The 18,194-nt window shown below is 38.3% G+C and overlaps 3 protein-coding genes across 3 annotated transcripts; all 3 read right to left on the bottom strand.

The window, feature by feature from the left end:
- Window positions 1-1,853: 1,853 nt before the first annotated feature.
- Window positions 1,854-4,831, bottom strand: LOC114720068 (UDP-sulfoquinovose synthase, chloroplastic-like). Its single transcript, XM_028905674.1, has 3 exons — window positions 4,759-4,831; window positions 2,984-4,071; window positions 1,854-2,552 (listed from the first exon to the last, which is right to left on the bottom strand). The coding sequence occupies exons 2-3, from the start codon at window positions 4,025-4,027 to the stop codon at window positions 2,151-2,153; spliced, it is 1,446 nt and encodes a 481-aa protein (XP_028761507.1). The 5' UTR covers window positions 4,028-4,071; window positions 4,759-4,831; the 3' UTR covers window positions 1,854-2,150.
- An 829-nt stretch (window positions 4,832-5,660) lies between these two features.
- On the bottom strand, window positions 5,661-7,005 carry LOC114719993 (probable 2-oxoglutarate-dependent dioxygenase AOP1). The gene is made up of 3 exons (XM_028905577.1): window positions 6,592-7,005; window positions 6,161-6,485; window positions 5,661-6,082 (listed from the first exon to the last, which is right to left on the bottom strand). The coding sequence occupies exons 1-3, from the start codon at window positions 6,972-6,974 to the stop codon at window positions 5,861-5,863; spliced, it is 930 nt and encodes a 309-aa protein (XP_028761410.1). The 5' UTR covers window positions 6,975-7,005; the 3' UTR covers window positions 5,661-5,860.
- Window positions 7,006-10,625: 3,620 nt separating this feature from the next.
- LOC114720022 (calmodulin binding protein PICBP) lies at window positions 10,626-15,867 on the bottom strand. The gene is made up of 4 exons (XM_028905608.1): window positions 15,702-15,867; window positions 15,266-15,598; window positions 11,351-15,164; window positions 10,626-10,920 (listed from the first exon to the last, which is right to left on the bottom strand). Exons 2-3 carry the CDS (start codon window positions 15,587-15,589, stop codon window positions 11,412-11,414), a joined length of 4,077 nt encoding a protein of 1,358 aa, XP_028761441.1. The 5' UTR covers window positions 15,590-15,598; window positions 15,702-15,867; the 3' UTR covers window positions 10,626-10,920; window positions 11,351-11,411.
- Window positions 15,868-18,194: the final 2,327 nt, after the last annotated feature.

Below are 18,194 nucleotides of genomic sequence, written 5' to 3'. Positions count from 1 at the left end.
TATCAATGTCAATATGATTCATCTTTGACTCATTCCAATAAATTAAAAGAGTTGATAAATATTAAATAACGTAATTTAACCAAAACCAAGTAGCAGAGAAAGAAAATAAAAATGAAGGCCGTACTTAATCGTCTGGGGACCAATTAGAGAGATCAATCATTGACGTCATTTGACGCAGAAAAGGACACATGCAGAGATTAGGATTTCGATCATGCTGATAACAAGCCAAGGATTGGAAATCAATTGAAACATTTAATAAAACCATCCAGGTCCTATTGCATGGGAATATATATAAATGTACGATTAGGAGTGGTCCTATAAATTAAGGCCCCCAATAGCGCGGGGACCAAATTTGAAGATGCTTAAAATAATGTCGCACAACTGGGACCAGAAAAATGAAAGAAAGTGGCTCTCAATCTTATTCATTTTTATCAATTAATCAATATAATGAAACCAAGTAATCTAATTTTCGCGGGTGTATAATATACTACATATTCGATTTGTAAATACGTTTAAGTACAATTTTGCTTCCTAAGTTTTCAGTGAGTTGCAATTGACATTCTTTAAGTGTTTTAAGGCACAAAGTTCGTTTGAAGTTTTTTGAAATGGCGTAATATATGTCACCCAAATCTAATTGAAAGGGGGAACCTCTAGGAGAATAGAAGGAAAAAGATTCCGCCATCGCTTAATCAAGCGCTACTGCTTCCTTTAATTTTCATTTTTCCGGCTGAGGCATCTTTCTCCCGCCCGTCTTCTATCATCAGCCTCGTGATAAAATAGATAGTCCAGCATAAGCCTAGAGATCAGGGATGATATAACAGCTTTAATGCCTATAAAACTAGAAAGGTCGGCTTGATCCTGTGGTGTGGGGGTTTAGTGGTGTGCCGTCGGATTTATTAGGTGACTTTGCATCATTTTCAAGAACATTGGGAAGATTATTGTGCCTTAAAATATTTAAAAATACTAGTTTCAGCTCGCTAAAATTTTTGATGATAGAATCACACTTTAACTCATGTATATTCTCTGGCTTCTTAGTATCATCTACATTTGATTGGAAACATTTTCTTAATTTCAAATATATGAGTCACTTGAGCTGTACTAATTATTTCTTTCATTTATGCCCTTAGTTTACAAGCAATGTAATTAATATGATGTTCATGAGTGATAGATAATATTACCTCCAATCTTAAATACAAGAGTTAGTTGACGTTTTTAATTATAAAGCCCCAATCCACTTTGTCTTCCAAATTTATAATGTGTTCTCAAAAATATCCGTATTGATTGTAAGATATTTTCACCCAAGTATAGTTTTAATGTATATGATTGAATAAGAATAATTTAAGAAAATCAACACACATTTGTTACAAATAATTAACTTAACTATTTTTTTTAATCTTCACAAATTAATTATTCAGCTCTTATATTAAGGATCGGAGATAATATAATCATTTATCGGAAAGAAAAAATATAACTCATTTATCAAATATCTTTAAGTACATGAGGATGAGGTATAAACTAGCTAACGAGAAATTTACAAGTAAATAAAAAAAATCATAATAAAACTGGACTTCCAATAATTGAAGACTTTTCCATCTTATACAGGGCAATCAAAAGAGATCCGATACGATCGGGATGGAAAAGGAGATTTTGCATGGTGTCGAATGATAAAGACACCGACTCATTACTTGATTATTCCAATGGATGGTGGGAAAAAGAAAATTATGTACAAACAGTGAACATGATAATTTGAAAGTAGTCTACTTCCTGATCTCAATACAAGATGCGAATGACACGACGTGCTCTTTTTTTTTTTTTTAACACGTTGAACTTGCAGCATTGCCATGTTGCCTATATGACAAACGAATAGGTCTTTATCGATGAATTACGGCTTACATTCTCAAATACTCAACAATATACAAGATAGCAGTTTATTGAGATGCATATGACTCTCTTACGGTAAACTGCTTTGAAGAACAAAGAAGCTTACACTAAATAACCACATGAAGGTCATGCCATTACAGCCTATCCATAACTCCCCGTTTCCCAGCATAACAAATTCCATCTAACGCAAACGTAACAGTTAAAATACACGCCAATACAGCATCACTAAGCACCACAAAGAGTCATAGGTCTACAACTACGAACCCTCCTTAGGTTGTCGCGGTTTTCGGCTTCGCCCCAATTTTTCTCCAGGAAACACTGGGCATGATTTGCTTAGTGTCAACACGATCTTTGTACTTAATAGTAAAGTTTAGCAGCGAATCCAGGAGAGAATCTGAAAGAAAGTGTGGCTTCAACCCCAGCTCTATCAGTCTAGTGTGTTTGGCATTGTAGTAATGCTCCTCTGCCTCCACTCTAGGGTTTGGCACGGATACAGCTTGCACATCCAGCTCCAGCTTCTCGCCTGCTTTTGTAACAAGGGCAGCAAGGTCGTTTACTGAAAACTGTTCAACAAATTGGTTGAAGACCCGGAATTCCCCAGGATTTGCAGGGTTTGCAATGGCAAGCTCAACACATTGAACTGTATCTCTTATATCAAGGTAGCCCCTAGTCTGAATTATGTCAAATGCAAAATATCAGCAACAATGCATACATATAATCAAGTTCTCTCATATAAAGATATCAATTATTCAACTTATTCAAGAGAACTCAGTGAATAAAGACATGATAGCAAAGTACATGGCGACATGGCAATGCGTTCCAAAACCAGATAGGTGTCTTCATCATTCAAGCACCCTCGTTATTTGACAAAGAAATCGAACATGACATCAAGGAAGCAAGAGCAAACTCTCTGAAATCTCAATTGAGCTCCAGTTGCCTATGTATTTATTTATTTGGAAAAATATGAGCAGTTGCCTATTTCATATGATCTAAACACATCCTGAAACTGTTGCATCATTTAGTCAACAGTTAATATCTTTTTCTTTGACCAAAAGACTCATACTTATCTAAAATATCATCAGTGGATACACAGTTAAGTTACCTGGCCTCCTTTACCGTATACAGTAAGTGGATGACCAACAGCAGCCTGAACGCAGAACCGATTCAGTGCAGTTCCAAAGACTCCATCGTAATCAAACCTGTTACACAGCTCTTCATGCATTGCAGTTTCATCTGTCCTTACTCCATATACCACTCCCTGATTCAGATCAGTTGCTCGAATCCCCCAGGCTTTGCAGGTGAAGGCAATGTTGTGTGAATCATGAACCTTGCTAAGATGATAAAATGAACTGGCTTGCTTGGGATAGGGCAAAGTGTCCGTCCTGCCATTATGAGTAATTGTGATATAGCCTTCCTCAATATCAATATTTGGAGTCCCATATTCACCCATCGTTCCCAGTTTAACCAGATGGCACTGCTCTCTGAACTCTTTTATAGCAAAGAGCACGTTCAGCGTCCCAATTACATTGTTTTGCTGTGTATACACAGCTCTTGACCGGTCTATCATAGAGTAAGGAGCAGATCGCTGTTCACCAAAATGAACAACAGCATCGGGTTCAAAAGACTTGAAGGCTTCAGATAAGAAGTCAAACTCACAAATGTCGCCAATGTAGAGCTCAATACTTTTTCCAGTGAGAGATTTCCAACAACGAAGGCGATCATGGATTGAGGAGATTGGAGTCAGAGAACCTAGCCCAAGCTGGTGATCAAATAGGCGTCGAACAAGACTATCAACAATAGCAACCTCGTAACCCTTGTTAGATAGGTGGAGAGCAGTTGCCCAACCGCAGTAACCATCACCACCAATGACCATAACACGCTGTGACTTGGATGGGACACCAGAGCTCTGAGGGGAGCCAGAACTAGATTGAGTTGGGGCTTCCTGGTTAGTTGAAATTGCAGTGGCACGTACAACTCTACTTTTTGACTTCTCCTCTCGCAAGAAAAGCCCTTTAAAAGGAGAGCTGGAAGTTTTGAATGGAACAGAGATCGAAAATGCAGCTGAACATTGGTCAAGTGGTTTCAAGTAAGATTTGTTACTAGATGACGTAGTCAAGGAGCCAGAGCATGACAGCAATTGAGCCATCTCATATAATGTTCCTCGGGGTTCTAACTAATGCGGAGATGTACCTGGAAAAGAAAAGCTGAGTTCATCATTTAAGCAATGACTCATAACTTCATTGACCTTTTCCTTTCTTTCTTGTCACAAAAAACCATGCAGTCAATAGGAAAAATAGACGATAAATATTTTACAAGGGTAAGCAAACATACTTATACCCATGGCCGGAAACAAGGACCAACAGGGCACAGGCAACAGGATGCGAGTGAGATACTCCCAGATTTATTAGCGTGCAGGAGGTTCAAAGCACGGTATAGCTATTAAACAAACCAAGACTAAAAATACGAGTAAACATAACCAATTATAAACTCTAGAAGGTCCAAAGTTGCAAATTTCGTCTCTCGTCCTCTTAAAATTTTGGATTCAAAAGTGACCCGTACATAAATTTTAATAAACATAACCGTCCTAAAACATATCAATTCCTCAAGAACAATTTCACCACAATAATTATCGAGGGTTTTGTGCTAGATAAGGCCAGCACAGGCACGCAGACCGAACACGAGGGTTTCTCTAAGTGAAGAATATCAATATGGACATCTAAGTTGCACAGCAAAACTGCTGGAGTATGACATCACTTCGAATATCTTTAAAGTTCCCTGTTCACGTCTCAGAAAATTTAAAGAGACAGTGTCTTCCCACATAAAATCTTCTACACAGGAAGGTTAGAATGATGGAATACAAGAAGTAAACGAAGTTACCTTGAGCCGGAAGTGACTTTTTTCTGACTTCGATTGGCCTCCCGAAAGACACAACCCCGGTTTCAAGTTCGGACGCTTCAGGGATGAAGGAGGAATATTCGTTCCCCCCCCCCCCGGGGCGGGGTGCTAAGCTACCGGGCCTGTGAACTGATTGCGAGTCCAAAGTGAAGCCCATCAAAACAGAAGCCCGGCCTAGTAAAAAGAATTTTACTCATTGATTAAAAAAATTAACAAAAAATACATTACTTCCTATTCTAATTATAAGACTTCGTTTGTAGACCGGAGGTAATATATAGTAGGCATGTGTATGGGAGTTCTGATTTTTTATTTTTTTTACAGATGAACTTGAATTACGTGCGTACATAATCCGTATATACACATATGCCGAAGAGAGATATAAATTGTTAATAATATAATGAGGTCCAAACGGAACAACGAAATCAAACTGACAGACCATGCAAGCTTAATACAAGACAAACGGACAAAAACGGGCCAAACAAAGCCTTAAATGTGAAGTATATGAAGTATTGTGATTTTTTTAAATAATATTATAGGAAATTATTATCTTTATATGATATTAAATTTTATGAGCACATAAAAAATATTTTATTATTTATTAAATTTCCATTTCACGCCATTACAGCAGCCATCGGCTTTCTTTTCAACTTTGGCAAGCCAGAAACTGGGTCTAATCATGTCATGTATGTAGTTATTCATGATGACTCGTTCATGGCGGGCAGATGTTAATAGAAAATACAAGTAAATGGTTTTGTTTGTGTATCGCTAGTAAAATTACGTCTCTGGAAATAGTTATGCTTTTGGGACTTATTAACCAGATCTGACTGACAGTAGCTGATGTTATGTTAAAGAAACTGTGCAGAATTTGGATTCTCAAGGGAAAATTACCAAAGCCAAAGGCAATGCTTCTGCTCGGATTTACTGATACGATGTTTCTGAAATTAAAATACAACACAGCACAAACCCCTAGTACAGAACAACTAACATAGACGCCACAACCCACGTCCAAAACACTACTCGGACGTTGTTCCCAGAATATGCCCCGGAACACAGCACGTTTTTTTAATCCTCCACAAGAAGCCACTCACAAACCACAGAAGTCCTTAATATTGGCACTGTAACTGAACTTGAGTAATTCCAGATGATCAAAAGGCTTGTACTTGGCTGGGTGTTCTTCATCGATCAGCGACGCGGCCACATGCACTATCCCTCTGATGAAGGTAAACAGGCCCAGTGAGTACCTTCTTTCATTCCCCTTCATCACTATCTTATGCCTCGGAGCTTCTATTCTGTCGTTGGTCCAAACCTGCAATTCATACACAAATTTAATATGCTTAGACCAAATTAATTAACAACGAACTAAATGAACTAGCTATTAAGTCACTTTGATGGCATCGCCGGCGAGGACCACGAAGGAAGTGGGAGAAGAGAAGTCAACTTTGATCCATTGGCCATCCCTGGTTTCGACCTCCAAAGCATTGACGTGATTCTGGTGAAGAATGGTGGTGAAGCTCTTGTCGGTATGAGTGACGAAAGCTTGTTTTGGTTGGTCTTCTTCTGAGCCTTTGTGTTCTAACAATCGAAGAAGATAGCTTGCTTGCTTTAGGTATGGCTCATAGCACATTGGCATGTTATAGCTTTCAAATATCATTCTTGCCACCATCCGGTCCAGTTCTTCCACCACTTTCGCAAACTCATACAAACATTTGCTGCATGTGCACATACAAACCCAACGAAATTAACAGGCCCAGTATTAATGAAGTAGTCATGATGAGCAGGGAGGGAATTAATGAAAATTTATAAGGCTATAGGTACCAGAACTGGTCATTTCCGTGAGTCCACATTCGATCAGCAAAACTTTTGATGCCCTCAGGAGATGTGCCCTGATCGACACCGAAGCTTTCGTGAAGAGGGATCTTAGGATTCTGTCCGACGTAACCTTTCAAGGGGATACCCTCGTATTTGTTTCTGAGTTTGGTTTCATCGGGCAGATCGAACAGGTCCTTCATACAACCGAACAATCCATTTCGAAGCTCATCAGAAGCGAATCTGTCGAACTCAGCCACAAAGAAGCCATACTCTTCAAGTGCCTGTCGGACGCTTTCGCTTGTTGATAGCCATGAAGGGGTGCCTGGCTTCAAGTCTTCCTTTGTGAAATCTATCACAGGAACATTCACGAGCTGTCCTCCTCCACCCATTAGTACACACAAGCTATATATAATGCTTTAGCTATAATCTCTCCCGGTTTTCTAGCTTGTTATGAAAAAGCCTCGGGTGATTTGAAGTATATATAGAATGAGTGGAGCTAGGGGTGTTCAAGGCCGGCCCGTCCCGGTCGGCCCGTTCCGGTCCCGGTCTTATTGGGACGGGACGGATCCGTCCCGAAATTTTTCGGGACGGGACAAACCGGGACGGGACGGGACACGGGACGGGGTCGTCCCGTCCCGGACCCGTCCCGGTTCCTTTTTTTAAAAAAAAAAAATTAATTTTTTTAATTTTTTATATAATATCATTTTTTTCATATTTTTTTAAAATTTGAGACTATTGTATGGAACTATGGATATATTTATTTAGAGTTTTTATATTTGTTAATGATTTGATATTATTGATTATTAGAATTTTTAGCAAGTTTTTATTGTGTTAAAAGCTTTTGTTTAGAGTTTTTAATAACTATTATATGTAATATTTTGAGCTTTTGTTTAAGAGTGCCCAAACAAATAAAAAAGATGTTTTTATAAGATTTAAGCTCAAAAAAATATAATTAAAAAAATTAGATTTTTAAAAAAAAATAAAAAAAATTATTTCGGGACGTCCCGGTCCCATCCCGGGACCGGGACAACCCCGGGACGGGCCGGGACACGGGACAGATTTTCTGTCCCGTTACTGTTCATCGGGACGGAACCGGGACGGACCTGTCCCGGTCCCGATCCGTCCCGTGAACACCCCTAAATGGAGCTATAGTGAATGCGTACTTCATTTCTTTAATTTCTCTTAATGAATGGCAGTAAGATGAATGATAGGGATTGCCTGGGTGGAAAGAAATTAAATTACATTGAGAGTCAGTTTAGAATTTAGGTCGGTTCACTTAAGTGATTCAGCGTGTTTAGGAAAAGAAGTATCTCCGGTTTTTTTTTTTTTTAATATTGATTTTAAGGTATTCATTACTGGTGGCGATGACTAATTTCCTTGTAATGTGGACTTTTCAAAAAGATTTTGGTACGGGCCACAAAAATCTTTTCAAAAAGAGTGTCTCTCCAATTTTTATTATAAAATTTTCCTGCATGTTTCCAATATAATATGTTGTGTTTGGAATATTATTATTTCTTGGTAAAAATAGAATATTATTATTTCTGCTACCCCTTACAAACTAAAAAAAATTAATTAATTAACTAAATCCCTCTAACAAATAATTTTTTACTGAGAAATTTTGAGATCTTACAATTAGTGATTGAGTTTAATTAAATTCTTTACCTTAATTTATGTAAATTGTTTAAATGGGGCTCATAAAAATGGGTCCAGAGGCGTACTTTTCAAATTTAAAATATATAACTAGAGAAAATATTAATTAATTTGTCATGCTTCCATAAAAAATTTGAAGTCTTGTTATTGTTTAGAACTCTGATCAATGATTGCCAGATTAATGAACGATGAATAGCTCTGGCAAATATATATATATATATATATATATATATATCTCAACGATGAATTGTATCTTTTTCAAGTAAAAATTTAAATGAGTCTTTTATTATGTGCTCAATTATTATGTAAATGTATTATTAAATTAGGATAAGTTTTTTCCACTAACTATTGGACTACACGGTGTCTTATTTTTTGGCTCCGTACATGATTGTTCCTTTTTCGTTCCATATCTTGTCAGATTTTGTCCGAGTTTTGATTCAAATGCTCCACAAATTCGATTAAAGAATTTTAATACGATGATCAATAATGTTTCTTTCTTATGGTCGATTGCAGCACACTATTCACGCCATAATAATTGATTATTAAAATAAGGAATTTCTGTTCTTTTTTATTTGTCAGCCTATATAGATTACTGATTCGATAATATGTTTAGCGTTATATGCAGTTAAATATATAATATAATATATATATAGCACATTTTTATTTTGGCCATCACATATATATAAATAGCACTACCTCCGGTCTTAATTATAAGACCCAGTTGATTAATTTGAGGATATTAAGGAAAGAAGTTAAGTTAGTTATTTGTAATAAATAGATGTTATCTTTTCTCAAATATCCTTACTAATCAACTATATTGGTTAGAACTACAATTATTAGAAGGACTGCCTTGAAAAAAATACATAAATATGGGATACAAAGTGGATTGAGGTCTTATATTTAGGACCAAAATAAAAGTCAAATAGGATCTTATATTAAGAACCGGAGGTAGTATATGTTTGGAAAACGTATTACGCATTAATTAATTTATTAATGCATTGATGAGATATGGTAAAATTTGATTGATTAAATATAGCTTCTATTGTTAAAAATTCATTCCAGTAATAAATTTTGTAAGAAAATTATCTTAGCTTTAAGTTGCTTAATGATATAAAAATTACATGTTTAGATTAAACAGGTAATCAATTTGTTTACATATATAAAATGTTCTTCTCCCATATATTCAATTTAAGAAAAGGATCAGGACAATGAAAGCAAAAAGAAGAGGATACCTACAATAAATTTTTGAGTTTTCAGGTACAATTATAGTTATAAATTAATGGATAACAAGTTTTTTTTTTTTTGGTTGCAAGGAACAAAAAATTTCATTTTCTGGTCACAGATTTGATTGGATTGTTTTTCATATCCCGGTATTTGGTCCCCTGCTGATTGCTAACAGGCTAGGATCATAGGATTAGGACCACTCTTTCTTCCTTTATAATTTTCGAATAAATCCTTAATTTATTAATCGCTTCATTGTTATCCGTACACCCATTGCGATCTACCACTGCCTCGAACGCACTTTTAGTCCCCCAAAACAACAATGGTCCAACCTTTTTAACCAGCCCATGTATTTGTACGCACACTAATAAAGTTTATATAATTATAATATGTGGTTAATTATATTTTTAAGTTTTTACATTGATATTAAATATAAAATTCAGAGGCTTGTGAAAAAATAAAATTCATAGAAAACCGTATGTTTTGTAAATATAAAATTTATGCTATTTTTAATTTTTTTTAATCCTTCTGTCGAAAAGGCCAAATGGGTTATAGTATTTTGGTCGAATTTTTTTCTAACATCAAATTAATTTTAAAAGACAAAATAAATTGTTAGTTTTAATAAATAAAAATGACAGCAACTTCTTAATGGGCCGGGCTGAAGATTAAATGATGAATAAAAGGCAAAGGCCTGAGCCCGTTAAGTAAAACTGCTGACTTCCCAGAACCTTTTTACGAAAAGCCAGAGTGTTTCTCAAGTTTTGTTTTCTTTCCTTTTTCTTTTTCGGGCCAGGGAATGTGTCTCAAGTTCATGGGCATAAGCTTCATGTATTACCGAAACAGACGAAACGGAGAGCATAACGAAACCCGTGTAAAAAAAAAAAGAAGAAGAAGAAGAGGGAGGGGGAAGCAGAACCATAGTGAGCCGAAATAATTACATTTCCAACCAAAAAGCGAAAACCATCCACTTCAACTTGAAACTATCATGAGGACCCCCCCCCCCAAAAAAAAGGGTTAAGTACTCCTCAATGCATGACAAGAAATTTCAGCACCTGTCGTCCTTCCACCTCATGGTGCAAAATTCTTGTTTGAAATTGCAGATGCACGAAGACTGGGTATTGAAGTTCTGCTGCTATTTGAAGCTGGCATTACACAGACCAAACTAGTAGTATATTTCTAAGCATATGATACATCTAAAGCATTTCCCGGTATTTAAAAACTGTAACTGCAAGGGAGTTTATTACAAAACATCCAACCCCATTCACAAGGGAAAATGAACGCAAAAAAGAAAGAATTTGCTATGTACTAAACTCTACTCTCCTGAATGACAACTTACTTCCCATTCTGTAAAGGTTCCTAACAGGCATATTGAATGGCCTTGGTTATCTCGTAACTTTGGGGCAAGTTGAAACTGTCTAACCATCCTGCACGATTGTGACCAACTAGGTTTTCCCTGTTCATAACCTGTACATTTGGAGGAAATCAACGAATGAGACTTCTAGAAGCATACATATAACATGAAACTATTACTTGATACAATAAGCCTTCATCTATATCCAGCCCATATAGCATGGATGCTGGATTCTTGATGCAACTAGTCTTCGTCTCTGCTGCCCCTTCTGTAAGATGGCCAAGTGGGGTTAACAGTTTAAATTCACCCATATGGTGTTCCTCATCTGATAGATTTCCCTTATCCCATCAATTTTCTTGTATTTACGTGCTTGATAAACACTATGCTCTTAAATTTTCGTTCTCTATCACCACCCATCAGAGAAGGGGAAAAAACATAAGACAATCCATATCCCAGCCTTTCAAAACAAAACAAAACTACATAACAGCCTTGTATCTTGTGAATAAAAATAAAAATAAAAATACTGGGAGAATATGTTACTACCTTCAACTTGCTTAGCTTGAATGCATTTTCCATACAAAGCTATTCTGCAAAATGGCCAGTTTCAGTTTTTGATGGTTGGCATGACGGTTTCAAAAGCTTCCACGAGCAACCCCACTTTTCTTTTCCTAGCCGGGGTTAATTGGGCCACAACCTGTCTCAGTGCATGATCAAGCATCCACTCTTCTGAACCTTTCCTTTCTCCCATGTCCTGGCGCCTTAAATTTACCTTTTCTGCTTCTGGATCAGGCTCAGCCGGCAAATATCGAGGTCCTCGAGGATTGAATTTTCTGACTTTTTCTAATGCCTTGATAAATCTTCTGAGCATGACCACTTTTTTAAGATTGCTCCAACTCCTAGATAATGGTTTGTTTCCCTCCTTCAACTCTGGTTCTCCATCTTGTTCTTGGGTCATTCCATTATCCGATGTCACCCTATCTTCTTTTTGGTACAAGTCTTCACTGTTGACTCCTTCGACTCCATGGAACTGTTTGGAGTTGTCAGAAATATTGCTGTCAGTGACTGACCAACCATCATGTGAATGTTCCTGTGCATCTGGAAGGATCGCATCAATGGCTTCTTCTACAATCTTGATGGCTTCAAGCTGCTCAGGTCCAGCTTCTGAGTCAGTAACAGGATGATCGTATGAAGGTATATGTTGATTTGCCAAAGGTATGCTTCCATCAGAGATGGAAGTATCCATTCCTGTGATTCCACTATTATCATATCCTTGCTCTTTCTCGTCCTCTCCATCCACAAGCGGCTTGAAATCATTAGCTGCTATACCTGATGCCATATGCCTATATACCAAGTACCAAAGCCCTGTGTGGTTCTGTTTTTCTCGTTGGATCATAGTTCCTTCAGCCGGAGGGAATTGTTCAAGGTTCTTAATTTCTGGCTTAGCCTTCGCTATACTTTCTTCACTGCCTGCTACTGGTTCATCTGATTGATCTGGAGAAGCTGGAGAAGCTGAAGGGGCCAAACTAGATCCCAATGCTCTTGCAAATCCTTTTAGAATTAAGCTTTTTGACGTAGAATGAGGTTCCTCTCTTGCATGGATGAGATTCTCAGTTTCAAAATCTCTTCCATGTGACTCTGATTTACCACTTGGAATTTCTGTAGTTGAACCAGATATCATGTCTTGTGAAACTCCGTTGACCATTTCATTAGCTAGGGCCTCCTCAAGAGAGGTGCTTATCTTGTCAGCTAGCATGCCTGAGGACAACGATACTGAATCTTTGGTTTCTGCAAGATAAACATTATCGTTAATAATCGTGTTGTTCTTCTCCTTATCATGATTGCCAGCAAAACTTTGCTTTCCAATCGAATCTCCATCAATGGCTGTGGAGGTGGGGTTGTTCTTGGCCTCTTCAACCATATTAGAGCCTCGCTGTTCTGCCATTGGGTTGTCACTGGCGTCATCAGCATGTTCTTCGAAAGTTTTGTGAGAATGGAATGCTTTGCCGAGCAATAGTTTGGCTGAAAGGTCATATTCCCTCTCTCTGCCTGTTGCTTCCTCGCCAAGATTTAAGGAACCATCAAGGCCTTGAACTGCAGTAACTTGAGTTTCAACTGCTGCAGAGGATGGGGGGCCATTTTCAATGTCCTGAAATGGCAGAACTGTTTCAAATGCTTCTACTAGAAGTGCAACCCGTTGCTTCTGAGCAGGAGCTAGTTTGGAGATAACCTTCTGAAGTGCATGGTCAAGCATCCATTCCTCAACATTTTTTCCCTCCCCTGGCGTCAGGTGCCTGAGATGAACTTTTTCGACTTGTAGGTTGGCATCTGAAGGCAAATGTCTGGGTTTTCCGAAGTTAATTTTTCTTACATTGTCTATCGCCTTTACAAATCTTTTCAGCAGTAGTAATTTTTTCAGTCTGCTCCAGCTCTTTGGTGTTTTTGGCTCAAGTTTATTTCCCGTCTTCAGAGACGCTTTCTCTTCATCATCATCATCGTCAAGTTTCAGCCTTGCTTCTTCTTGAGGAGAATCTCTGGATGTTGAGGTGCTCCCGTCTCTTTCCTTACCTTGACCCTTCTCTACGAGCTCATCCTCTGAAGCCATGCCTTGAGATTTTAAGCGACCCCCAAAAGAGATATTTTCCATTTCTGGGAGAAGAATTTCATCAAACGCTTTCTGCACAAGCTTAACTACATTCTCATTTTCATCATCGGTATCCTGGAAAGTTGAGTTGTTTACTCCATTAGATGAAAGACCATCTTTCCCTTGCGCTTTCTTATCCTCCTGGTCAGATTGAAGCCTGTCTTCTCCGTTTTCTGCATTATTCAATACTGCATGTTTATACATCAAGTGCCACATCTTTATATACTTCCTATCTCCTTCAGGCATTTTGTAAGAAGCATCAGCGGTGGAAGCAGGCTCAGACTCTCTCTGTGGAGACGTCTCCTGCAGCATTCCATACTCTGAATCAATATTTTTGTCTTTGGTCATTATTTCTTCCTCCAATTTATGAATTTTGGAAGCAGAACACATGGCCGCAGGCGTTGAAGCTAACTCCACAACAATAGTTTGATCAGATGCTTTTGAATTATCTAGTGATTGATCTCCTACACTCCTGTACTCATCGGCATTTAAGCTTTCCCCAGATGATTCAGGATCAATCAGCTCCAGGATTGAGTTTCTTTCTTCCTGTTTATCTTCGGAGGCTTCCACTCCATGAACCTCGTGACAAGCTACAACACTATCATCTTTCAAACTGGAATGCTTATCACAAATGTCAGGATATTCAGGCAGCATCAAGTCAGAGTTTGTGATATCAGTCCGATCATCCATGAGCACAGACTGAGTGCTTTCATCACATTTATTGCGTGCAGCCAATATACTGTCCTTGCTTGCTGTCTCAATAAATTTGGAGTCTGGTTTCTCCTTGATTGCAGGAAAGGAAGATAATGCATACCCATTTTCTGCGAGAGAATCGTTGAGATACTGATCAAAAGTTATATGTGGAAATGATGTTTCGCCAAGCAACACCTCAGCATTACATCTGAAATTTATGTTTTCTTTATTATCTCCTCCAGATGAGCCTCCTCCATTGAAAGTGGAAGCTGGTGTGTCGCGACTCTTAACAGGCAGGTCCCTTGCTGGCCTTTTATCATTCTGATGATGAGATTTGCTAGAATCGGCTGTAATATTCACGGGATTTTCACTAGAGGTACTCCGACTCGTCTGATTGCCTTTCTTTATATTACCAGAATGCTTTGATTTTGTAACAGGCCGACTCCCCATATTTGTGTTCTTTTGGGTCTTCAATTGACGTCTTCTCATTGAGACAAAACGTTTCAGTGGAGGCACATTGTCACGGTGACCACCATGAAGAGAACAATAAGTATACGGACAGACCTTCCTTGTTAACAGTACTTCTTGAGATCCATTTCCTTCAAGCGGCAGCTCAATCTTATCTGGAAAATGGGAATCTTTGAGAGTTGAAGAACATGTGGCTTTGTGCAGACTTGAGTCCGATGATCGCGATATCTGAGAGCTTTCATCTTCAAAAACTTTTCTCGACCTGAACATATATCGACTGCTTAACTTGAAACTTAATCTTCTGGTCACAACTACCTGAGAATTCTCACTTGGATGCTTATTACTCTGACTGTCGTTAAAAGTGCCTGCCTTGCCTTGGTTTTTCCCCTGCCTGGATGATCTCAGCCCCTTAACAGATGTGAGCTTGATTGATCTTGACGACTTCAGTTTCCTCTTCAACTCAGTCCCTCCAGATAGCTTTCTGGTCAAACTCCTCCTCAATTTCAAAGTTGGTATTCTAGATAAGTTCTTCCTCGTGAACATTCTTTCGGAACTCTGCCCATAAGATGTAACATTTGATTTTTCAAATCTTGAATGGATATAAATCAAACCATATGTACAAAAAGATCAATAGCAAACAAAATCAGAAAACTTGCCTGGAAGCTTTCCTTTGAATGAGAACTGTTGGTTGCCTTCATATAATTGGGCGATGCATCTGACATTACTACCGAAGAATGTCGTCCTGAACTTTGTGAATCAATATTTTCGTTCCGGGATTTGGGTCCTTTAATGGATGACCTCATGCTTGACAATCGCTGAAGCCGAATTGACCTCAGTCCCTTCAATTTCTTCTTGGGTTCCAATCTACCTCCATCTTGTAGATTGCTAGAAACAGAGGACTCTGTTTCCGGCATACCGTCAGTTTCAGATTTTGCATAACTACTGGAGGTAGATTCAGTTTCGAAAGTCTGATGGATCATTCTCGTGATCTATCACACAGAAAGAATCAAAGTTCAGCGCGAAGGGCTACGATCTCTAATTGGTGACCATTATGAAAGGAATACAGCGAAGAAAGAACTATTTGATGCTTACCTGATGTGGAGATATGCTTCTCCGTAGTCCTTGACAGGAAAAGATTGAAGAGAAGTCTGCGAGACAGAGATTCCAGGATGAAGTTTCGGTACAGTGATGGATGGCTGCCTTGTCAACCTCGGGAACTTGATATTAAAATGTGCTATGACTCGGCTGGCATGTTCACCTGGACTTGAATTCTCTAAGCTGCCTTTCTATCCTCTTCTCCTTCGTTGCCTTTCTTTTCTTTTTATAACTATTAGATCAAAATTCTAATAATCTAGATTTAACATCTTATAAAAATAATATTATTAAAAAAATAAATAAATAAATTTAAACGGTTAAAAACTGATCTGAACGGTTTACAATTGTAATAAAAAAATTACTCTATAATAACAGTATGTAGTTGTGAACTGTTAAGATTAGATTTAACAATTTAAATTTATTTATTTATTTTTTATTATACTATTTATTTTTATAACATGTTATAAAATATTAAATCTGAGTTATTAAAGTTTTGATTCAATAATCATGAAGAGAAAAAAAGAACGGTGGATGGAAAGTACAACGGAGAGAATCCAATTCCATGTTCAGCTTACACTGTCAAAATCAAAAGCATGGGAGATGGGGTGGCTTGAAGGTGTCAGACCGAGAGGGAAAGACTAGTGAGGTGTGTTGTTTTGTGTTGCGTAATTAATGGGCCTTGAGCTGACTCAGACTCGCGTATTATTAAAAAAATCTGAAGACTTAGCATTATTTCATTCCTTTTCTCACACGCTGATGCGCGGAGAAAAAATTTTAGCCGCACAAGCTCATGTCAGTAAAAAGGAACTCTGTTGTTATCTGGGCCAGGAGAGGAGGGGGTTTCCAAGGTATGAGTCGGTGGACGGTGGGACCATGGAAGTAGACCTGGGAAAGCGGGCTGGCGGTGCGGATACGGGTCAGCCCGCCGCGGTGCGGGCCAAATGCAGTACGGGCTGAAGTAGCCCGCACCTTGGCGGGCTGGTATTTTGCCAACTCGAGCCCGTCTAAATTTTTTTTTTTAAAATTTATTATATTAGTATGAGTTAAGCCTAATTTAAAATGTTGAAATTAGGCTCCGAGTTTTAAACTTGAGTAATGGATCCTAATAAAAAAAAAGAGAATTAATTTATAATATTAGAAGAAATTTAAGAAAAACTAACATATATATTTTTTATAAATAATTAATTTAACTAGTTTTCTTATCCAAATTAATTAAGTAAATCTTTTATGTGTGTGTATGTATGACTATATGAAAATCACATATTTATCTAATCTTATGAAGCCGTGCATACTAACGACAAATAGATATAAAAATAAAGATGGACAGTACTCTTCATATAACCATACATATATATGAAGTGCTTAATTAATTATATATATAATGATATGGATGAGGTAATGTCCATATGAAATTTAATGGTCAAAATCATCTAACTATATTATATAATGTATTAAAAATCAGAAAAAGTAAAAAAAAAAAAAAAAAAGCGGGCTGGCGGGTTAGCTCGCGGCGGAGCGGGCCAAAAGCGATGCGGGTTAGAGTAGCCCGCATCGTGGCGGGCTGGGAAAACATCAACCCAAACCCGCCTTTTTTGGTGGGCTGGCGGGCTGGGCCTGTGGGCCCAGCCCGTATTACCGGCTCTACATGGAAGTCTCTTGTCTTGTCATGATGAGGGATGACTTTCGGAGAGCTTAAAAACAAAGACCCATTAGAGAAATATAGAAGAGCGGCTATTAAAAATTTTAGACGGGTGGCAAAATTAAAGCCGGTCAACCCAGCTCTGACCAGCTGGAAAAAATGACCGAAAATGCGCATCCAAGCCCGAAAAGGCAGAAGAAGAACTTGAAAAAACCGAAAAAGGAGATCGAGTAAGAGGAAGAACGAAGGGGGAAGGGAGGAAGAAGAAGGAAAAAGGCATATACTGTGCACGGCCGACGCCGAAGCGTCTGCAGATGTTCTCCTGCTCTGTTTCTCATATCAGATCTGCAATGAACGCGTGAGAAAACTGAAAAGAACTTGGAGCTTGGGCGAGGAGAGAGAGAGAGAGAGGGAAAAGTAGGCTTCGACCAACGGCTGAGAGACTATATGGATGAATGGCCACGATTATTGTGCCATGTATTGTAAAGAGATGGCCCGCCACTTACCCGACACACCCTCCCCAGCAGACACAGCTCGCTCTCGCCCATCCACATTCGCAATGCGTCTCTAGCTTTGTGCGTTTTAGGATTTTCTCCATTTGTGTATGTAATAGTACCGTTAATTTATACAAAACCACATCTTTTGTGATTACGCGGTGAGGCGCTGACAGGTGAGATGTGAGTTGGTTTGTTTAGTCGTAAATGAGGCTCCTACCCCCAACTTTACTCATACATACCCTGCGAGATTGACGTCCGCCAGATTCCCCCCTTATTTTATCACGCTTCCTAAATCCATCCACGCACCTTCTTCTCCTTCCGTCGCAATCCCCACCTGTCTTCTGATAATTGGTT

This window comes from Neltuma alba, unplaced genomic scaffold, assembly GCF_004799145.2.
Source record: "Neltuma alba isolate B1F8T4 unplaced genomic scaffold, ASM479914v2 tig00011962_pilon, whole genome shotgun sequence".
Taxonomy (NCBI): domain Eukaryota; kingdom Viridiplantae; phylum Streptophyta; class Magnoliopsida; order Fabales; family Fabaceae; genus Neltuma; species Neltuma alba.
This window is presented reverse-complemented; position numbering and strand designations above follow the sequence as displayed.